Genomic DNA, 21,914 nt, shown 5'->3' with positions numbered 1-21,914 from the left:
GCTGCCACTCACTGAGCCACAGCAAATAATGCGAACCATTCCGATATATTTCAAGACCACCAAAACACCTACAGAAATGATCATTCACTCCCTCCAACACTGACGCACAGTCACAGCAGTATGTACCGTCTACAAGATGCACTGCAGTGTGGGGGCGGTGTACGTGTCTCGGTGTGTTTTGGTGCAGTGTGGGGGCGGTGTAAGTGTCTCGGGGTGTTTTGGTGCAGTGCGGGGGAGGTGTAAGTGTCTCGGTGTGTTTTGGTGCAGTGTGGGGGCAGTGTAAGTGTCTCGGTGTGTTTTGGTGCAGTGTGAGGGAGGTGTTAGTGTCTCGGGGTGTTTTGGTGCAGTGTGGGGGCACGGTAAGTGTCTTGGTGTGTTTTGGTGCAGTGTGGGGGAGGTGTAGGTGTCTCGATGTGTTTTGGTGCAGTGTGGGGAGGTGTAAGAGTCTCGGGGTGTTTTGGTGCAGTGTGGTAGCGATGTAAGTGTCTCGGTGTGTTTTGGTGCAGTGTGGGGGCACTGTAAGTGTCTTGGTGTGTTTTGGTGCAGTGTGGGGGAGGTGTAGGTGTCTCGGTGTGTTTTGGTGCATTGTGGGGGAGGTGTAGGTGTCTCGGTGTGTTTTGGTGCAGTATGGGGGAGGTGTAAGTGTCTCGGTGTGTTTTGGTGCAGTGTGGGGGCGGTGTAAGTGTCTCGGTGTGTTTTGGTGCAGTGTGGGGGAGGTGTAAGTGTCTCGGTCTGTTTTGGTGCAGTGTGGGGGCGGTGTAAGTGTCTCGGTGTGTTTTGGTGCAGTGTGGGGAGGTGTAAGTGTCTCGGTGTGTTTTGGTGCTGTGTGAGGGCGGTGTAAGTGTCTCGGTGTGTTTTGGTGCAGTGGGGGAGGTGTAAGTGTCTCGGGGTGTTTTGGTGCTGTGTGAGGGTGGTGTAAGTGTCTCGGTATGTTTTGGTGCAGTGTGGGGGAGGTGTAAGTCTCTCGGGGTGTTTTGGTGCAGTGTGGGGGAGGTGTAAGTCTCTCGGGGTGTTTTGGTGCAGTGTGGGGGAGGTGTAAGTGTCTCGGTGTGTTTTGTGCAGTGTGGGGGAGGTGTAAGTGTCTCGGTGTGTTTTGGTGCAGTGAGAGGGCGGTGTAAGTGTCTCGGTGTGTTTTGGTGCAGTGTGGGGGAGGTGTAAGTGTCTCGGTGTGTTTTGGTGCAGTGTGGGGGAAGTGTAAGTGTCTCGGTGTGTTTTGGTGCAGGATGGGGGCGGTGTAAGTGTCTCGGTGTGTTTTGGTGCAGTGTGGGGGAGGTGTAAGTCTCTCGGTCTGTTTTGGTGCAGTGTGGTGGTGGTGTCAGTGTCTCGGTCTGTTTTGTGCAGTGTGGTGGTGGTGTAAGTGTCTCGGTGTGTTTTGGTGCAGTGTGGAGGCGGTGTAAGTGTCTCGCTGTGCTTTGGTGCAGTGTGGGGGAGGTGTAAGTGTCTCAGTGTGTTTTGGTGCAGTGCGGGGGAAGTGTAAGTGTCTCGGTTTTGTTTTGGTGCAGTGTGGGGGAGGTGGAAGTGTCTCGGTGTGTTTTGGTGCAGTGTGGGGGAGGTGTAAGTGTCTTGGTGTGTTTTGGTGCAGTGTGGGGGCGGTGTAAGTGTCTCGGTGTGTTTTGGTGCAGTGTGGGGGCGGTGTAAGTGTTTCGGGGTGTTTTGGTGCAGTGTGGGGGAGGAGTAAGTGTCTCGGGGTGTTTTGGTGCAGTGTGGGGGCGGTGTAAGTGTTTCGGGGTGTTTTGGTGCAGTGTGGGGGAGGTGTAAGTGTCTCGGGGTGTTTTGGTGCATTGTGGGGGAGGTGTAAGTGACTCGGGGTGTTTTGGTGCAGTGTGGGGAGGTGTAAGTGTCTCGGGGTGTTTTGGTGCAATGTGGGGGAGGTGTAAGTGTCTCGGTGTGTTTTGGTGCAGTGTGGGGGAGGTGTAAGTGTCTCGGTGTGTTTTGGTGCAGTGTGGGGGAGGTGTAAGTGTCTCGGTGTGTTTTGGTGCAGTGTGGGGGAGGTGTAAGTGTCTCGGTGTGTTTTGGTGCAGTGCGCGGGCGGTCTAAGTGTATCGGGGTGTTTTGCTGCAGTGTGTGGGTGGTGGAAGTTTCCCGGGGTGTTTTGGTGCAGTGTGGGGGTGGTGGAAGTTTCCCGGGGTGTTTTGGTGCAGTGTGGGGGAGGTGTAAGTGTCTCGGGGTGTTTCGGTGCAGTGTCGGGGAGGTGTAAGTGTCTCGGGGTGTTTCGGTGCAGTGTGGGGGCAGTGTAAGTGTCTCGGGGTGTTTTGGTGCAGTGTGGGGAGGTGTAAGTGTCTCGGTGTGTTTTGGTGCAGTTTGGGTGCGGTGTAAGTGTCTCAGTGTGTTTTGGTGCAGTGTGGGGGAGGTGTAAGTGTCTCGGTGTGTTTTGGTGAAGTGTGGGGACAGTGTAAGTGTCTCAGGGTGTTTTGGTGCAGTGTGGGGGCGGTGTAAGTGTCTCGGGGTGTTTTGGTGCAGTGTGGGGGAGGTGTAAGTGTCTCGGTGTGTTTTGGTGCAGTGTGGGGGCAGTGTATGTGTCTCGGTGTGTTTTGGTGCAGTGTGGGGGCGGTGTAAGTGTCTCGGTGTGTTTTGGTGCAGTGTGGTGCGGTGTAAGTGTCTCGGTGTGTTTTGGTGCAGTGTGAGGGAGGTGTATGTGTCTCGGGGTGTTTTGGTGCAGTGTGGGGGAGGTGTAAGTGTCTCGGGGTGTTTTGGTGCAGTGTGAGGGAGGTGTAAGTGTCTCGGGGTGTTTTGGTGCAGTGTCAGGGAGGTGTAAGTGTCTCGGGGTGTTTTGGTGCAATGTGAGGGAGGTGTAAGTGTCTCGGGGTGTTTTGGTGCAGTGTGGGGGAGGTGTAAGTGTCTCGGTGTGTTTTGGTGCAGTATGGGGGCGGTGGAAGTGTCTCGGGGTGTTTTGGTGCAGTGTCAGGGAGGTGTAAGTGTCACGGTGTGTTTTGGTGCAGTATGGGGGCGGTGTAAGTGTCTCGGGGTGTTTTGGTGCAATGTGAGGGAGGTGTAAGTGTCTCGGGGTGTTTTGGTGCAGTGTGGGGGAGGTGTAAGTGTCTCGGTGTGTCTGGTGCAGTATGGGGCGGTGTAAGTGTCTCGGGGTGTTTTGGTGCAGTGTGGGGGTGGTGTAAGTGTCTCGGGGTGTTTTGGTGCAGTGTGGGGGCGGTGTAAGTGTCTCGGTGTGTTTTGGTGCAGTGTGGGGGCGGTGTAAGTGTTTCGGGGTGTTTTGGTGCAGTGTGGGGGAGGAGTAAGTGTCTCGGGGTGTTTTGGTGCAGTGTGGGGGCGGTGTAAGTGTTTCGGGGTGTTTTGGTGCAGTGTGGGGGAGGTGTAAGTGTCTCGGGGTGTTTTGGTGCATTGTGGGGGAGGTGTAAGTGACTCGGGGTGTTTTGGTGCAGTGTGGGGAGGTGTAAGTGTCTCGGGGTGTTTTGGTGCAATGTGGGGGAGGTGTAAGTGTCTCGGTGTGTTTTGGTGCAGTGTGGGGGAGGTGTAAGTGTCTCGGTGTGTTTTGGTGCAGTGTGGGGGAGGTGTAAGTGTCTCGGTGTGTTTTGGTGCAGTGTGGGGGAGGTGTAAGTGTCTCGGTGTGTTTTGGTGCAGTGCGCGGGCGGTCTAAGTGTATCGGGGTGTTTTGCTGCAGTGTGTGGGTGGTGGAAGTTTCCCGGGGTGTTTTGGTGCAGTGTGGGGGTGGTGGAAGTTTCCCGGGGTGTTTTGGTGCAGTGTGGGGGAGGTGTAAGTGTCTCGGGGTGTTTCGGTGCAGTGTCGGGGAGGTGTAAGTGTCTCGGGGTGTTTCGGTGCAGTGTGGGGGCAGTGTAAGTGTCTCGGGATGTTTTGGTGCAGTGTGGGGAGGTGTAAGTGTCTCGGTGTGTTTTGGTGCAGTTTGGGTGCGGTGTAAGTGTCTCAGTGTGTTTTGGTGCAGTGTGGGGGAGGTGTAAGTGTCTCGGTGTGTTTTGGTGAAGTGTGGGGACAGTGTAAGTGTCTCAGGGTGTTTTGGTGCAGTGTGGGGGCGGTGTAAGTGTCTCGGGGTGTTTTGGTGCAGTGTGGGGGAGGTGTAAGTGTCTCGGTGTGTTTTGGTGCAGTGTGGGGGCAGTGTATGTGTCTCGGTGTGTTTTGGTGCAGTGTGGGGGCGGTGTAAGTGTCTCGGTGTGTTTTGGTGCAGTGTGGTGCGGTGTAAGTGTCTCGGTGTGTTTTGGTGCAGTGTGAGGGAGGTGTATGTGTCTCGGGGTGTTTTGGTGCAGTGTGGGGGAGGTGTAAGTGTCTCGGGGTGTTTTGGTGCAGTGTGAGGGAGGTGTAAGTGTCTCGGGGTGTTTTGGTGCAGTGTCAGGGAGGTGTAAGTGTCTCGGGGTGTTTTGGTGCAATGTGAGGGAGGTGTAAGTGTCTCGGGGTGTTTTGGTGCAGTGTGGGGGAGGTGTAAGTGTCTCGGTGTGTTTTGGTGCAGTATGGGGGCGGTGGAAGTGTCTCGGGGTGTTTTGGTGCAGTGTCAGGGAGGTGTAAGTGTCACGGTGTGTTTTGGTGCAGTATGGGGGCGGTGTAAGTGTCTCGGGGTGTTTTGGTGCAATGTGAGGGAGGTGTAAGTGTCTCGGGGTGTTTTGGTGCAGTGTGGGGGAGGTGTAAGTGTCTCGGTGTGTCTGGTGCAGTATGGGGCGGTGTAAGTGTCTCGGGGTGTTTTGGTGCAGTGTGGGGGTGGTGTAAGTGTCTCGGGGTGTTTTGGTGCAGTGTGGGGGAGGTGTAAGTGTCTCGGGGTGTTTTGGTGCAGTGTGGGGGCGGTGTAAGTGTCTCAGTGTGTTTTGGTGCAGTGTGGGGATGGTGTAAGTGTCTCGGGGTGTTTTGGTGCAGTGTGGGGACAGTGTAAGTGTCTCGGTGTGTTTTGGTGCAGTGTGGGGGAGGTGTAAGTGTCTTGGGGTGTTTTGGTGCAGTGTGAGGGAGGTGTAAGTGTCTCGGGGTGTTTTGGTGCAGTGTGAGGGAGGTGTAAGTGTCTCGGTGTGTTTTGGTGTAGTGTGGGGGTGGTGTAAGTGTCTCGGTGGGTTTTGGTGCAGTGTGGGGGAGGTGTAAGTGTCTCGTTGTGTTTTGGTGCAGTGCGGGGGAGGTGTAAGTGTCTCGGTGTGTTTTGGTGCAGTGTGGGTGCGGTGTAAGTGTCTCGGTGTGTTTTGGTGCAGTGTGGGCGAGGTGTAAGTGACTCGGTGTGTTTTGGTGCAGTGTGGGGGAGGTGTAAGTGTCTCGGTGTGTTTTGCTGCAGTGTGGGGGAGGTGTAAGTGACTCGGTGTGTTTTGGTGCAGTGCGGGGGAGGTGTAAGTGACTCGGTGTGTTTTGGTGTAGTGTGGGGGAGGTGTAAGTGTCTCGGTGTGTTTTGGTGTAGTTTGGGGGAGGTGTAAGTGTCTCAGGGTGTTTTGGTGCATTATGGGGGCGGTGTAAGTGTCTCGGGGTGTTTTGGTGCAGTGTGTTGGCGGTGTAAGTGTCTCGGCGTGTTTTGGTGCAGTGTCGGGGAGGTGTAAGTGTCACGGTGTGTTTTGGTGCAGTGTGGGGGCAGTGTAAGAGTCTCGGTGTGTTTTGGTGCAGTGTGGGGGCGGTGTAAGTATCCCGGTGTGTTTTGGTGCAGTGTGGGGGAGGTGTAAGGTGTCTCGGGGTGTTCTCGCGCAGTATGGGTGCGGCGTAAGAGTCTCGGGGTGTTTTGGTGCAGTGCGGGGGAGGTGTAAGTGTCTCGGTGTGTTTTGGTGCAGTGTGGGTGCGGTGTAAGTGTCTCGGTGTGTTTTGGTGCAGTGTAGGCGAGGTGTAAGTGACTCGGTGTGTTTTGGTGTAGTGTGGGGGAGGTGTAAGTGTCTCGGTGTGTTTTGGTGTAGTTTGGGGGAGGTGTAAGTGTCTCGGGGTGTTTTGGTGCAGTGTGGGGGCGGTGTAAGTGTCTCGGGGTGTTTTGGTGCAGTGTAGAGGCGGTGTAAGTGTCTCGGTGTGTTTTGGTGCAATGTGAGGGAGGTGTAAGTGTCTCGGTGTGTTTTGGTGCAGTGTGGGGGAGGTGTAAGTGTCTCGGGGTGTTTTGGTGCAGTGTGGGGAGGTGTAAGTGTCTCGGTGTGTTTTGGTGCAGTGTGGGGGAGGTGTAAGTGTCTCGGTCTGTTTTGGTGCAGTGTGGGGAGGTGTAAGTGTCTCGGTGTGTTTTGGTGCAGTGTGGGGGAGGTGTAAGTGTCTCGGTGTGTTTTGGTGCAGTGTGGGGGAGGTGTAAGTGTCTCGGGGTGTTTTGGTGCAGTGTGGGGGAGGTGTAAGTGTCTCGGTGTGTTTTGGTGCAGTGTGGGGGAGGTGTAAGTGTCTCGGGGTGTTTTGGTGCAGTGTCAGGGAGGTGTAAGTGTCTCGGGGTGTTTTGGTGCAGTGTGGGGGAGGTGTAAGTGTCTCGGTGTGTTTTGGTGCAGTATGGGGGCGGTGTAAGTGTCTCGGTGTGTTTTGGTGCAGTGTGGGGGTGGTGTAAGTGTCTCGGGGTGTTTTGGTGCAGTGTGGGGACAGTCTAAGTGTCTCGGTGTGTTTTGGTGCAGTGTGGGGGAGGTGTAAGTGTCTTGGGGTGTTTTGGTGCAGTGTGGGGGAGGTGTAAGTGTCTCGGTGTGTTTTGGTGCAGTGCGGGGGAGGTGTAAGTGTCTCAGTGTGTTTTGGTGCAGTGTGGGGGAGGTGTAAGTGTCTCGGTGTGTTTTGGTGCAGTGTGGGTGCGGTGTAAGTGTCTCGGTGTGTTTTGGTGCAGTGTGGGCGAGGTGTAAGTGACTCGGTGTGTTTTGGTGCAGTGTGAGGGAGGTGTAAGTGTCTCGGTGTGTTTTGCTGCAGCGTGGGGGAGGTGTAAGTGACTCGGTGTGTTTTGGTGCAGTGCGGGGGAGGTGTAAGTGACTCGGTGTGTTTTGGTGTAGTGTGGGGGAGGTGTAAGTGTCACGGTGTGTTTTGGTGTTGTCTGGGGGAGGTGTAAGTGTCTCGGGGTGTTTTGGTGCAGTATGGGGGCGGTGTAAGTGTCTCGGGGTGTTTTGGTGCAGTGTGTTGGCGGTGTAAGTGTCTCGGCGTGTTTTGGTGCAGTGTCGGGGAGGTGGAAGTGTCACGGTGTGTTTTGGTGCAGTGTGGGGGCAGTGTAAGAGTCTCGGTGTGTTTTGGTGCAGTGTGGGGGAGGTGTAAGTGTTTTGGTGTATTGTGGTGCAGTGTGGGGGCGGTGTAAGTGTCTCGGGGTGTTTTGGTGCAATGTGAGGGAGGTGTAAGTGTCTCGGGGTGTTTTGGTGCAGTGTGGGGGAGGTGTAAGTGTCTCGGGGTGTTTTGGTGCAGTGTGGGGGAGGTGTAAGTGTCTCGGTGTGTTTTGGTGCAGTGTGGGGTAGGTGTAAGTGTCTCGGGGTGTTTTGGTGCAGTGTCAGGGAGGTGTAAGTGTCTCGGGGTGTTTTGGTGCAGTGTGGGGGAGGTGTTAGTGTCTCGGGGTGTTTTGGTGCAGTGTGGGGGGGTGTAAGTGTCTCGGGGTGTTTTGGTGCAGTGTGGGGGCGGTGTAAGTGTCTCGGGGTGTTTTGGTGCAGTGTGGGAGCAGTGTAAGTGACTCGGTGTGTTTTGGTGCAGTGCGAGGGAGGTGTAAGTGTCTCGGGGTCCTTTGGAGCAGTGTGAGGATGGGGTAAGTGTCTCGGTGTGTTTTGGTGCAGTGTGGGGGAGGTGTAAGTGTCTCGGGGTTTTTTGGTGCAGTGTGGGGGAGGTGTAAGTGTCTCGGGGTGTTTTGGTGCAGTGTGGGGGAGGTGTAAGTGTCTCGGGGTGTTTTGGTGCAGTGTTGGGGAGGTGTAAGTGTCTCGGGGTGTTTTGGTGCAGTGTGAGGGAGGTGTAAGTGTCTCGGGGTGTTTTGGTGCAATGTGAGGGAGGTGTAAGTGTCTCAGGGTGTTTTGGTGCAGTGTGGGGAGGTGTAAGTGTCTCGGTGTGTTTTGGTGCAGTATGGGGGCGGTGTAAGTGTCTCGGGGTGTTTTGGTGCAGTGTGGGGGTGGTGTAAGTGTCTCGGGGTCTTTTGGTGCAGTTTGAGGGAGGTGTAAGTGTCTCGGTGTGTTTTGGTGTAGTGTGGGGGTGGTGTAAGTGTCTCGGTGTGTTTTGGTGTAGTGTGGGGGTGGTGTAAGTGTCTCAGTGTGTTTTGGTGCAGTGTGAGGGAGGTGTAAGTGTCTCGGTGTGTTTTGGTGCAGTGTGGGTGCGGGGTAAGTGTCTCGGTGTGTTCTGGTGCAGTGTGGGGGAGGTGTAAGTGACTCGATGTGTTTTGGTGCAGTGCGGGGGAGGTGTAAGTGACCCGGTGTGTTTTGCTGTAGTGTGGGGGAAGTGTAAGTGTCTCGGTGTGTTTTGGTGTAGTTTGGGGGAGGTGTAAGTGTCTCGGGGTGTTTTGGTGCAGTATGGGGGCGGTGTAAGTGTCTCGGGGTGTTTTGGTGCAGTGTGGGGGCGGTATAAGTGTCTCGGCGTGTTTTGGTGCAGTGTGGGGGAGGTGTAAGTGTCACGGTGTGTTTTGGTGCAGTGTGGGGGTAGCGTAAGAGTCTCGGTGTGTTTTGGTGCAGTGTGGGGGAGGTGTAAGTGTCTCGGTGTGTTTTGGTGCAGTGTGGGGGAGGTCTAAGTGTTTTGGTGTATTGTGGTGCAGTGTAGGGGCGGTGTAAGTGTCTCGGTGTGTTTTGGTGCAGTGTGGGGGAGGTGCAAGGTGTCTCGGGGTGTTTTGGCGCAGTATGGGTGCGGTGTAAGTGTCTCGGGGTGTTTCGGTGCAGTGTGAGGGAGGTGTAAGTGTCTCGGTGTGTTTTGGTGCAGTGTGGGGGCGGTGTAAGTGTCTCGGGGTGTTTTGGCGCAGTATGGGTGCGGTGTACGTGTCTCGGGGTGTTTTGGTGCAGTGTGAGGGAGGTGTAAGTGTCTCGGTGTGTTTTGGTGCAGTGTGGGGGAGGTGTAAGTGTCTCGGGGTGTTTTGGTGCAGTGTGGGGAGGTGTAAGTGTCTCGGGGTCTTTTGGTGCAGTGTGGGGGTGGTGTAAGTGTCTCGCGGTGTTTTGGTGCAGTGTGGGGGAGGTGTAAGTGTCTCGGTGTGTTTTGGTGCAGTGTGGTGCGGTTAAGTGTCTCGGTGTGTTTTGGTGCAGTGTGGGGGCGGTGTAAGTGTCTCGGTGTGTTTTGGTGCGGTGTGGTGTGGTTAAGTGTCTCGGTGTGTTTTGGTGCAGTGTTGGGGCGGTGTAAGTGTCTCGGGGTCTTTTGGTGCAGTGTGGGGGCGGTGTAAGTGTCTCGGTGTGTTTTGGTGCAGTGTGGGGGCGGTGTCAGTGTCTCGGTGTGTTTTGGTGCAGTGTGGGGGAGGTGTAAGTCTCTCGGTCTGTTTTGGTGCAGTGAGGGGGCGGTGTAAGTGTCTCGGTGTGTTTTGGTGCAGTGTGGGAGCAGTGTAAGTGTCTCGCTGTGTTTTGGTGCAGTGTGGGGGCGGTGTAAGAGTCTCGGTGTGTTTTGGTGCTGTGTGGGGGAGGTGTAAGTGTCTCGGTGTGTTTTGGTGCAGTGTGGGGGAGGTGTAAGTGTCTCGGTGTGTTTTGGTGCAGTGTGGGGGAGGTCTAAGTGTTTTGGTGTATTGTGGTGCAGTGTGGGGGCGGTGTCAGTGTCTCGGTGTGTTTTGGTGCAGTGTGGGGGAGGTGTAAGTGTCTCGGTGCGTTTTGGTGCAGTGTGGGAGCAGTGTAAGTGTCTGGGGGTGTTTTGGTGCAGTGTGGGGGAGGTGTAAGTGTCTCTGTGCGTTTTGGTGCAGTGTGGGAGCAGTGTAAGTGTCTCGGTGTGTTTTGGTGCAATGTGGGTGAGGTGTAAGTGTCTCGGGGTCCTTTGGAGCAGTGTGAGGGTGGTGTAAGTGTCTCGGGGTGTTTTGGTGCAGTGTGGGGGTGGTGTAAGTGTCTCGGTGTGTTTTGGTGCAGTGTGGGGGCGGTGTCTGTGTCTCGGTGTGTTTTGGTGCAGTGTAGGGAAGGTGTCAGTGTCTCGGTGTGTTTTCGTGCATTGTGGGGGCGGTGTCAGTGTCTCGGTGTGTTTCGGTGCAGTGTGAGGGAGGTGTAAGTGTCTCGGTGTGTTTTGGTGCAGTGTGGGGGTGGTGTCTGTGTCTCGGTGTGTTTCGGTGCAGCGTGAGGGAGGTGTAAGTGTCTCGGTGTGTTTTGGTGCAGTGTAGGGGCGGTGTAAGTGTCTCGGGGTGTTTTGGCGCAGTATGGGTGCGGTGTACGTGTCTCGGGGTGTTTTGGTGCAGTGTGAGGGAGGTGTAAGTGTCTCGGTGTGTTTTGGTGCAGTGTGGGGGAGGTGTAAGTGTCTCGGGGTGTTTTGGTGCAGTGTGGGGAGGTGTAAGTGTCTCGGGGTCTTTTGGTGCAGTGTGGGGGTGGTGTAAGTGTCTCGGGGTGTTTTGGTGCAGTGTGGGGGAGGTGTAAGTGTCTCGGTGTGTTTTGGTGCAGTGTGGTGCGGTTAGGTGTCTCGGTGTGTTTTGGTGCAGTGTGGGGGCGGTGTAAGAGTCTCGGGGTGTTTTGGTGCAGTGTGGGTGAGGTGTAAGTGTCTCGGGGTCCTTTGGAGCAGTGTGAGGGTGGTGTAAGTGTCTCGGGGTGTTTTGGTGCAGTGTGGGGGCGGTGTAAGTGTCTCGGTGTATTTTGGTGCAGTGTGGGGGCGGTGTCTGTGTCTCGGTGTGTTTTGGTGCAGTGTGGGGGAGGTGTAAGTGTCTCGGTGTGTTTTCGTGCATTGTGGGGGCGGTGTCAGTGTCTTGGTGTGTTTCGGTGCAGTGTGAAGGAGGTGTAAGTGTCTCGGGGTGTTTTGGTGCAGTGTGAGGGAGGTGTAAGTGCCTCGGGGTGTTTTGGTGCAGTGAGGGGGAGGTGTAAGTGTCTCGGTGTGTTTTGGTGCAGTGTGCGGGAGGTGTAAGTGTCTCGGGGTGTTTTGGTGCAGTGTGGGGGAGGTGTAAGTGTCTCGGGGTGTTTTGGTGCAGTGTGGAGGCGGTGTAAGTGTCTCGGTGTGTTTTGGTGCAGTGTGGGGGAGGTGTAAGTGACTCGGTGTGTTTTGGTGCAGTGTGGGGGAGGTGTAAGTGTCTCGGGGTGTTTTGGTGCAGTGTGGGGGAGGTGTAAGTGTCTCGGTGTGTTTTGGTGCAGTGTGAGGGAGGTGTAAGTGTCTCGGGGTGTTTTGGTGCAGTGTGGGGGAGGTGTAAGTGTCTCGGGGTGTTTTGGTGCAGTGTGGGGGAGGTGTAAGTGTCTCGGGGTGTTTTGGTGCAGTGTGGAGGCGGTGTAAGTGTCTCGGTGTGTTTTGGTGCAGTGTGGGGGAGGTGTAAGTGACTCGGTGTGTTTTGGTGCAGTGTGGGGGAGGTGTAAGTGTCTCGGTGTGTTTTGGTGCAGTGTGGGGGAGGTGTAAGTGTCTCGGTGTGTTTTGGTGCAGTGTGGGGGAGGTGTAAGTGTCTCGGGGTGTTTTGGTGCAGTGTGGGGGAGGTGTAAGTGTCTCGGTGTGTTTTGGTGCAGTGTGAGGGAGGTGTAAGTGTCTCGGGGTGTTTTGGTGCAGTGTGGGGGAGGTGTAAGTGTCTCGGGGTGTTTTGGTGCAGTGTGGGGGAGGTGTAAGTGTCTCGGGGTGTTTTGGTGCAGTGTGGAGGCGGTGTAAGTGTCTCGGTGTGTTTTGGTGCAGTGTGGGGGAGGTGTAAGTGACTCGGTGTGTTTTGGTGCAGTGTGGGGGAGGTGTAAGTGACTCGGAGTGTTTTGGTGTAATTTGGGGGAGGTGTAAGTGTCTTGGGGTGCTTTCGTGCAGTGTGAGGGAGGTGTAAGTGTCTCGGTGAGTTTTGGTGCAGTGTGAGGGAGGTGTAAGTGTCTCGGTGTCTTTTGGTGCAGTGTGAGGGAGGTGTAAGTGTCTCGGTGTGTTTTGGTGTAGTGTGAGGGAGGTGTAAGTGTCTCGGTGTGTTTTGGTGCAGTGTGAGGGAGGTGTAAGTGTCTCGGTGTGTTTTGGTGCAGTGTGAGGGAGGTGTAAGTGTCTCGGTGTCTTTTGGTGCAGTGTGAGGGAGGTGTAAGTGTCTCGGTGTGTTTTGGTGCAGTGTGAGGGAGGTGTAAGTGTCTCGGGGTGTTTTGGCGCAGTATGGGTGCGGTGTAAGTGTCTCGGGGTGTTTTGGTGCAGTGTGAGGGAGGTGTAAGTGTCTCGGTGTGTTTTGGTGCAGTGTGAGGGAGGTGTAAGTGTCTCGGGGTGTTTTGGTGCAGTGTGAGGGAGGGGTAAGTGTCTCGGTGTGTTTTGGTGCAGTGTGAGGGAGGTGTAAGTGTCTCAGTGTGTTTTGGTGCAGTGTGAGGGAGGTGTAAGTGTCTCGGGGTGTTTTGGTGCAGTGTGGGGGATGTGTAAGTGTCTCGGTGTGTTTTGGTGCAGTGTGAGGGAGGTGTAAGTGTCTCGGTGTGTTTTGGTGCAGTGTGAGGGAGGTGTAAGTGTCTTGGTGTGTTTTGGTGCAGTGTGGGGGAGGTGTAAGTTTCTCGGTGTGTTTTGGTGCAGTGTGGGGGAGGTGTAAGTTTCTCGGTGTGTTTTGGTGGAGTGTGGGGGAGGTGTAAGTTTCGCGGTGTGTTTTGGTGCAGTGTGGGGGAGGTGTAAGTGTCTCGGGGTGTTTTGGTGCAGTGTGGGGGAGGTGTTAGTGTCTTGGGGTCTTTTGGTGCAGTGTGAGGGATGTGTAAGTGTCTCGGGGTGTTTTGGTGCAGTGTGTGGGCGGTGTAAGTGTCTCGGGGTGTTCTGGTGCAGTGTGGCGAAGTGTAAGTGTCTCGGGGTGTTTTGGTGCAGTGTGAGGGAGGTGTAAGTGTCTCGGGGTGTTTTGGTGCAGTGTGGGGGCTGTGTAAGTGTCTCGGTGTGTTTTGGTGCAGTGTGAGGGAGGTGTAAGTGTCTCGGTTTGTTTTGGTGCAGTGTGAGGGAGGTGTTAATGTCTCGGGGTGTTTTGGTGCTGTGTGAGGGAGGTGTAAGTGTCTCGGGGTGTTTTGGTGCAGTGTGGGGGAGGTGTAAGTGTCTCGGGGTGTTTTGGTGCAGTGTGGGGGAGGTGTAAGTGTCTCGGGGTGTTTTGGTGCAGTGTGGGGGAGGTGTAAGTGTCTCGGTGTGTTTTGGTGCAGTGTGGGGGCGGTGTAAGTGTCTTGGTGTGTTTCGGTGCAGTGTGGGGGCTGTGTAAGTGTCTCGGTGTGTTTTGGTGCAGTGCGGGGAAGGTGTAAATGTCTCGGTGTGTTTTAGTGCAGTGTGGGATGTTGTAAGTGTCTCGGTGTGTTTTGGTGCAGTGTGGGGGAGGTGTAAGTGTCTCGGGGTGTTTTGGTGCAGTGTGGAGGCGGTGTAAGTGTCTCGGTGTGTTTTGGTGCAGTGTGGGGGAGGTGTAAGTGTCTCGGTGTGTTTTGGTGCAGTGTGGGGGAGGTGTAAGTGTCTCGGGGTGTTTTGGTGCAGTGTGGGGGAGGTGTAAGTGTCTCGGTGTGTTTTGGTGCAGTGTGAGGGAGGTGTAAGTGTCACGGGGTGTTTTGGTGCAGTGTGGGGGAGGTGTAAGTGTCTCGGGGTGTTTTGGTGCAGTGTGGGGGAGGTGTAAGTGTCTCGGGGTGTTTTGGTGCAGTGTGGAGGCGGTGTAAGTGTCTCGGTGTGTTTTGGTGCAGTGTGGGGGAGGTGTAAGTGACTCGGTGTGTTTTGGTGCAGTGTGGGGGAGGTGTAAGTGACTCGGAGTGTTTTGGTGTAATTTGGGGGAGGTGTAAGTGTCTTGGGGTGCTTTCGTGCAGTGTGAGGGAGGTGTAAGTGTCTCGGTGTGTTTTGGTGCAGTGTGAGGGAGGTATAAGTGTCTCGGTGTGTTTTGGTGCAGTGTGAGGGAGGTGTAAGTGTCTCGGTGTCTTTTGGTGCAGTGTGAGGGAGGTGTAAGTGTCTCGGTGTGTTTTGGTGCAGTGTGAGGGAGGTGTAAGTGTCTCGGGGTGTTTTGGCGCAGTATGGGTGCGGTGTAAGTGTTCCGGGGTGTTTTGGTGCAGTGTGAGGGAGGTGTAAGTGTCTCGGTGTGTTTTGGTGCAGTGTGAGGGAGGTGTAAGTGTCTCGGGGTGTTTTGGTGCAGTGTGAGGGAGGTGTAAGTGTCTCGGTGTGTTTTGGTGCAGTGTGAGGGAGGTGTAAGTGTCTCAGTGTGTTTTGGTGCAGTGTGAGGGAGGTGTAAGTGTCTCGGGGTGTTTTGGTGCAGTGTGGGGGATGTGTAAGTGTCTCGGTGTGTTTTGGTGCAGTGTGAGGGAGGTGTAAGTGTCTCGGTGTGTTTTGGTGCAGTGTGAGGGAGGTGTAAGTGTCTTGGTGTGTTTTGGTGCAGTGTGGGGGAGGTGTAAGTTTCTCGGTGTGTTTTGGTGCAGTGTGGGAGAGGTGTAAGTTTCTCGGTGTGTTTTGGTGCAGTGTGGGGGAGGTGTAAGTTTCTCGGTGTGTTTTGGTGCAGTGTGGGGGAGGTGTAAGTGTCTCGGGGTGTTTTGGTGCAGTGTGGGGGAGGTGTTAGTGTCTTGGGGTCTTTTGGTGCAGTGTGAGGGATGTGTAAGTGTCTCGGGGTGTTTTGGTGCAGTGTGTGGGCGGTGTAAGTGTCTCGGGGTGTTTTGGTGCAGTGTGGCGAAGTGTAAGTGTCTCGGGGTGTTTTGGTGCAGTGTGAGGGAGGTGTAAGTGTCTCGGGGTGTTTTGGTGCAGTGTGGGGGCTGTGTAAGTGTCTCGGTGTGTTTTGGTGCAGTGTGAGGGAGGTGTAAGTGTCTCGGTTTGTTTTGGTGCAGTGTGAGGGAGGTGTTAATGTCTCGGGGTGTTTTGGTGCTGTGTGAGGGAGGTGTAAGTGTCTCGGGGTGTTTTGGTGCAGTGTGGGGGAGGTGTAAGTGTCTCGGGGTGTTTTGGTGCAGTGTGGGGGAGGTGTAAGTGTCTCGGGGTGTTTTGGTGCAGTGTGGGGGAGGTGTAAGTGTCTCGGTGTGTTTTGGTGCAGTGTGGGGGCGGTGTAAGTGTCTTGGTGTGTTTCGGTGCAGTGTGGGGGCTGTGTAAGTGTCTCGGTGTGTTTTGGTGCAGTGCGGGGAAGGTGTAAGTGTCTCGGTGTGTTTTAGTGCAGTGTGGGATGTTGTAAGTGTCTCGGTGTGTTTTGGTGCAGTGTGGGGGAGGTGTAAGTGTCTTGGGGTGTTTTGGTGCAGTGTGGGGGAGGTGTCAGTGTCTCAGTGTGTTTTGGTGCAGTGTGGGTGCGGTGTAAGTGTCTCGGTGTGTTTTGGTGCAGTGTGGGGGAGGTGTAAGTGTCTCGGTGTGTTTTGGTGCAGTGTGGGGAGGTGTAAGTGTCTCGGTGTGTTTGGGTGCAGTGTGGGGGAGGTGTAAGTGTCTCAGTGTGCTTTGGTGCAGTGTGGGGGAGGTGTAAGTGTCTCGGTGTGTTTTGGTGCAGTGTGGGATGTTGTAAGTGTCCCGGTGTGTTTTGGTGCAGCGTGGGGGCGCTGTAAGTGTCTCGGTGTGTTTTGGTGCACTGTGGGGGAGGTGTAAGTGACTCGGTGTGTTTTGGTGCAGTGTGGCAGAGGTGTAAGTGTCTCGGTGTGTTTTGGTGCAGTGTGGGGAAGGTGTAAGTGACTCGGTGTGTTTTGGTGCAGTGTGGGGGAGGTGTAAGTGTCTCAGTGTGTTTTGCTGCAGTGTGGGGTAGGTTTAAGTGTATCGGGGTGTTTTGGTGCAGTGTGGGGGAGGTGTATGGGTCTCGGGGTGTTTTGGTGTAGTGTGGGGGTGGTGTAAGTGTTTTGGTGTGTTTTGGTGCAGTGTGGGTGCGGTGTAAATGTCTCGGTGTGTTTTCGTGCAGTGTGGGGGCGGTGTAAGAGTCTCGGTGTGTTTTGGTGCAGTGCGGGGGAGGTGTAAGTGTCTCAGGGTGTTTTGGTGCAGTGTGGGGGAGGTGCAAGTGTCTCGGTGTGTTTTGGTGCAGTGTGGGGGCGGTGTAAGTGTCTTGGTGTGTTTCGGTGCAGTGTGGGGGCTGTGTAAGTGTCTCGGTGTGTTTTGGTGCAGTGCGGGGAAGGTGTAAGTGTCTCGGTGTGTTTTGGTGCAGTGTGGGATGTTGTAAGTGTCTCGGTGTGTTTTGGTGCAGTGTGGGGACGGTGTAAGTGTCTCGGTGTGTTTTGGTGCAGTGTGGGTGCGGTGTAAATGTCTCGGTGTGTTTTCGTGCAGTGTGGGGGCGGTGTAAGAGTCTCGGTGTGTTTTGGTGCAGTGCGGGGGAGGTGTAAGTGTCTCAGGGTGTTTTGGTGCAGTGTGGGGGAGGTGCAAGTGTCTCGGTGTGTTTTGGTGCAGTGTGGGGGCGGTGTAAGTGTCTTGGTGTGTTTCGGTGCAGTGTGGGGGCTGTGTAAGTGTCTCGGTGTGTTTTGGTGCAGTGCGGGGAAGGTGTAAGTGTCTCGGTGTGTTTTGGTGCAGTGTGGGATGTTGTAAGTGTCTCGGTGTGTTTTGGTGCAGTGTGGGGACGGTGTAAGTGTCTCGGTGTGTTTTGGTGCAGTGTGAGGGAGGTGTAAGTGTCTCGGGGTGTTTTGGTGCAGTGTGGGGACGGTGTAAGTGTCTCGGTGTGTTTTGGTGCAGTGTGTGGGCGGTGTAAGTGTCTCGGTGTGTTTTGGTGCAGTGTGTGGGCGGTGTAAGTGTCTCGGTGTGTTTTGGTGCAGTGTGTGGGCGGTGTAAGTGTCTCGGTCTGTTTTGGTGCAGTGTGGGGGCGGTGTAAGTGTCTCGGTGTGTTTTGGTGCAGTGTGGGGGCGGTGTAAATGTTTCGGTGTGTTTTGGTGCAGTGTGGGGGAGTTGTCAGTGTCTTGGGGTGTTTTGGTACCATGTGGGGGAGTTGTAAGGGTCTCCGTGTGTTTTGGTGGAGTTCAGTTTCTTCAGTATTGTCTGAACACTGAAGGCATTTTCACTGCAGGTAAAAGCGGATCATCGGAGAAAATACTCCACAAACCGGGCGATACTTTTTAAATAATTGTGAGGAAGTTGGCAATGTTGGGAAAATAGGCCTTCATTTCAAAAGCACCAGGACAAATAACTAACTCAAAACAGCTGATGCTCAGTTCGATATGGAATGATAGACAACAGTGGCACAATAATGTAGCCAAAATAGGAGCTTAACGTACAATAACCAGCTGGGAATAGATTCCAGTGTTGTGAAGAGGATCTGACTTAAAAAAACTTGAACTATTGGAAGTTCGAAACACAGCACACATTTAATGGGCTGAATGGCCACCTTTGGTGCTGTATCACCCTGTTAAAGCTTTTATTAGGTCAAGTTGACTAATTAGACAGCAAGCATTCCTGTACACATTCCCTGAAACACTTTCCCCTTCACACATTTGTCATTCACAGAGTTGCTGGGAGCAACACCACAGAGTGTGGAATTTTGGAACTGTCCGAGAGGAGGGAGAAAGAAAATCAAAATATTGCTCGGAAAAAGATCAGCAACAGTTGTTTATCCCGCAAAGGATGAAAACAAATCGGCACGGCGGCACAGTGGTTAGCACGGCTGCCTCACGGCGCCAGGGACCCGGGTTCAATTCCAGCCTTGGGTGACTGTGCGGAGTCTGCACGTTCTCCCCATGTCTGCGTGGGTTTCCTCCAGGTGCTCCAGTTTTACTCCCACAGTCCAAAGATGTGCCGGTTAGGTGGATTGGCCATGCTAAATTGCCCCTTGGTGTCAGGGAGATTAGCGGGGTAAATACATGGGGTTACGGGAATAGGGCCTGGGTGGGATTGTGGTCAGTGCACACTCGATGGGCCGAATGGCCTCCCTCTGCACTGTAGGGATTCTGTTCTATGATTCTAAAAGGTTTCTACATAGAACATTACAGCACAGTACAGGCCCTTCGGCCCTCGATGTTGCGCTGACCTGTGAAACCAATCTAAAGCCCCTCTAATCTACACTATTCTTAGTGTCATCTGCGAATTTTGGCACACTACACTTGGTCCCCAACTCATCTATGTAAGTCGTAGTTGCCGGTGACGTTATTTTAATCACAAAACAAAAATTGCATGTCTGAAAATGGACAGAAAGTGTGAGAGGGGGGCACTGGAAACGTGAACCAGATTGGGAGGACACCGGAGTAGCCCAATCAGCGCCCCAGCATCCAAAAGCACTTTGGTCACGTCTCTACGAGCACACAGGGAAAGCGGGCGTTCACTTACACTCTCAGCAACATTAGAATGAAGAGGCAGCAAACCTTTCGGGGAAGAATCCATGTCTTTGCAGAGCTGGTACAGATCACTACCCCTGCCTGACATCCTCTCCCCTGCGGACAAAACAGAAGAGAAGCTGCACTTTGTAAGCCACAGTATTCAGATACTTCGATCGTTAATTAAATTGAAAGATTCAAGTTCAGATTGACTGATGTTATTTCAGGAATAGAAATCAAAGCTTCGGATTATCACCATAACCAGTGTGACAGCACAGAGAAATGATACATTCCACCACAAACGACTCGCTGACCAATCATAGAGTCCCTACAGTGCAGGAGGAGGCCATTTGGCCCATCGGGACTGCACCCGCAACAATCCCACCCTATCCCCATAACCCTACGTATTTACCCTGTTAAGTCCCTCTCATACTAAGGGGCAATTTAGCACGGCCAATCAACCTAACCTGTACAACTTTGGACTGTGGGAGGAAACCGGAGCACCCGGAGGAAACCCACGCAGGGGAGGGTGTGCAAACTCCGCACAGATAGTCACCCGAGGCCGGAATCGAACCTGGGTTCCTGGCGCTGGGAGGCAGCAGTGCTAACCACTGATGGAACTTCCCCATTTCATTTGTTTTGGATTCTATTTCCCATGCAGTTATTTTCAGTAAATGATCATGCCCTAACTTTTCAGCTTCGATCAAAGGTGAAGGCCGGTTCAGACTGTTGGTGTTTCACAGAGAGCTGGGCTTCACAGAGATCAACAACGCAGAAGCAGCGACACCTCTCTCCAGTTCGGGGCATTCACCGATTGTGTGTGTGTGCCCGTGAGTGCACGTTTCTGATCACGTGCCTGGTGATCCCACTGTCTGGGGTTCTCTCGGCCAGGACAGTTTGGGACCGCCTACGTTTGGGACACCCATTCCAGACCTTCCCTCGGGCGAGGCGAGCAGAGGGGGGGCCCCTCACAGGGACCTGCCCAGTTGCGGGTGCTGCTCTCAGGGAGCTACTTCTGTCTGAAACCAAAGAGCTCAGCGACCATCAAGCAGCCACCGTCTAAACATGAGGATCTGTGACGAGATCTCCAGCTTCACAGCCCCCTCCCTCTGAGTGGCACGCTGGCACACACAGCGCCAGGGACCCGGGTTCCATTCCAGCCTTGGGTCAGTGTCTGTGTGGAGTCTGCACATTCTCCCCCGTGTCTGCGTGGGTTTCCTCCCACATCCCAAAGATGTGCAGGTTAGGTGGATTGGCCATGTTAAATTGCTCAGGGGGATTAGCATGATCAATAGGTGGGGTTAAGACCATAAGATATAGGAGCAGAATTAGGCCATTCAGCCCATCGAGTCTGCTCACAGCTGATAGGTTTCTCAACCCCATTCCTTTTCCCCGTAACCTTTGATCCCCTTACCAATCAAGAACCTATCTAGCTCTGTCTTAAATACACTCATTGACCCGGCCTCCTCTGTGGCAACGAATTCCACAGATTCACCACCCTCTGGCTGAAGAAGTTAGAACATAGAACAGCACAGCACAGAACAGGCCCTTCGGCCCATGATGTTGTGCCGAGCTTTATCTGAAACCAAGATCAAGCGATCCCACTCCCTATCATCCTGGTGTGCTCCATGTGCCTATCCAATAACCGCTTAAATGTCCATTCCACACCCCAACCACTCTCTGCGTAAAGAACCTACCTCTGATATCCTTCCTCTATCTCCCACCACGAACCCTATAGTTATGCCCCCTTGTAATAGCTCCATCCACCCGAGGAAATAGTCTTTGAACGTTCACTCTATCTATCCCCTTCATCATTTTATAAACCTCTATTAAGTCTCCCCTCAGCCTCCTCCGCTCCAGAGAGAACAGCCCTAGCTCCCTCAACCTTTCCTCATAAGACCTACCCTCCAAACCAGGCAGCATCCTGGTAAATCTCCTCTGCACTCTTTCCAGCGCTTCCACATCCTTCTTATAGTGAGGTGACCAGAACTGCACACAATATTCCAAATGTGGTCTCACTAAGGTCCTGTACAGTTGCAGCATAACCCCACGGCTCTTAAACTCCAACCCCCTGTTAATAAAAGCTAACACACTATAGGACTTCTTCACAGCTCTATCCACTTGAGTGGCAACCTTTAGAGATCTGTGGATATGGACCCCAAGATCTCTCTGTTCCTCCACAGTCTTCAGAACCCTACCTTTGACCCTGTAATCCACATTTAAATTAGTCCTACCAAAATGAATCACCTCACATTTATCAGGGTTAAACTCCATTTGCCATTTTTCAGCCCAGCTTTGCATCCTATCTATGTCTCTTTGCAGCCTACAACAGCCCTCCACCTCATCCACTACTCCACCAATCTTGGTGTCATCAGCAAATTTACTGATCCACCCTTCAGCCCCCTCCTCTAAGTCATTAATAAAAATCACAAAGAGCAGAGGACCAAGCACTGATCCCTGTGGCACTCCGCTAGCAACCTGCCTCCAATCCGAAAATTTTCCATCCACCACCACCCTCTGTCTTCGATCAGACAGCCAATTACCTATCCAATCGGCCAACTTTCCCTCTATCCCACATCTCCTCACTCTCATCATAAGCCGACCATGGGGGACCTTATCAAACGCCTTACTAAAATCCATGTATATGACATCAACTGCCCTACCTTCATCAACACACTTAGTTACCTCCTCAAAAAATTCAATCAAATTTGTGAGGCACGACTTGCCCTTCACGAATCCGTGCTGACTATCCCGGATTAATCCGCATCTTTCTAAATGGTCGTAAATCCCATCCCTAAGGACCTTTTCCATCAACTTACCAACCACCGAAGTAAGACTAACCGGTCTATAATTACCAGGGTCATTTCTATTCCCTTTCTTAAACAGAGGAACAATATTCGCCACTCTCCAGTCCTCTGGCACCATCCCAGTGGACAGCAAGGACCCAAAGATCAAAGCCAAAGGCTCTGCAATCTCATCCCTTGCCTCCCAAAGAATCCTAGGATATATTTCATCAGGCCCAGGGGACTTATCGACCTTCAGTTTATTCAAAGCTGCCAGGACATCCTCCCTCCGAACATCTATTTCCTCCAGCCTATTAGCCTGTAACACCTTCTCTTCCTCAAAAACATGGCCCCTCTCCTTGGTGAACACTGAAGAAAAGTATTCATTCATCACCTCGCCTATCTCTACTGACTCCATACACAAGTTCCCACTACTGTCCTTGACCGGCCCTAACCTCACCCTGGTCATTCTTTTATTCCTCACATAAGAGTAAAAAGCCTTGGGGTTTTCCTTGATCCGACCCGCCAAGGACTTCTCATGTCCCCTCCTAGCTCTCCTAAGCCCCTTTTTCAGCTCATTCCTTGCTAACTTGTAACCCTCAATCGAGCCATCTGAACCTTGTTTCCTCATCCCTACATAAGCTTCCCTCTTCCTTTTCACAAGACATTCCACCTCTTTCGTGAACCATGGTTCCCTCACTCGGCCATTTCCTCCTTGCCTGACAGGGACATACCTATCAAGGACACCCAGTATTTGTTCCTTGAAAAAGTTCCACTTTTCATTAGTGCCTTTCCCTGACAGTTTCTGTTCCCAACTTATGCCCCCTCATTCTTGCCTAATCGCATCATAATTACCTCTCCCCCAATTGTAAACCTTGCCCTGCCGTACGGCCCTATCCCTCTCCATTGCAATAACAAAAGACACCGAATTGTGATCACTATCTCCAAAGTGCTCTCCCACAACCAAATCTAACACTTGGCCCAGTTCATTTCCCACTACCAAATCCAATGTGGCCTCACCTCTTGTCGGCCTATCCACATATTGTGTCAGGAAACCCTCCCGCACACACTGCACAAAAACTGCCCCATCCAAACTATTTGACCTACAAAGGTTCCAATCAATATTTGG

At 53.5% G+C, this 21,914-nt stretch overlaps 2 protein-coding genes across 2 annotated transcripts in view; one reads left to right on the top strand and one right to left on the bottom strand.

Annotated features, from left to right (window-relative positions):
* The window catches only part of slc25a44a (solute carrier family 25 member 44a), a 352,818-nt gene that overhangs the window by 238,361 nt on the left and 92,543 nt on the right, over positions 1 to 21,914 (top strand). The gene's annotated exons all lie outside the window — the stretch shown is intronic.
* Positions 1 to 21,914, bottom strand: part of lrrc61 (leucine rich repeat containing 61) — a 45,990-nt gene that overhangs the window by 4,093 nt on the left and 19,983 nt on the right. The window contains exon 7 of the mRNA XM_078200142.1: positions 18,051 to 18,119. Within this exon, the coding sequence (XP_078056268.1) occupies positions 18,051 to 18,119 (69 nt within the window). The remainder of the gene's footprint in view (positions 1 to 18,050; positions 18,120 to 21,914) is intronic.

This window comes from Mustelus asterias, chromosome 29 (genome assembly GCF_964213995.1).
Source record: "Mustelus asterias chromosome 29, sMusAst1.hap1.1, whole genome shotgun sequence".
Classification (NCBI taxonomy): Eukaryota; Metazoa; Chordata; class Chondrichthyes; order Carcharhiniformes; family Triakidae; genus Mustelus; species Mustelus asterias.
Note: the sequence above shows the minus strand (reverse complement) of the source record. Positions and strands in the feature narration are given on the sequence as shown.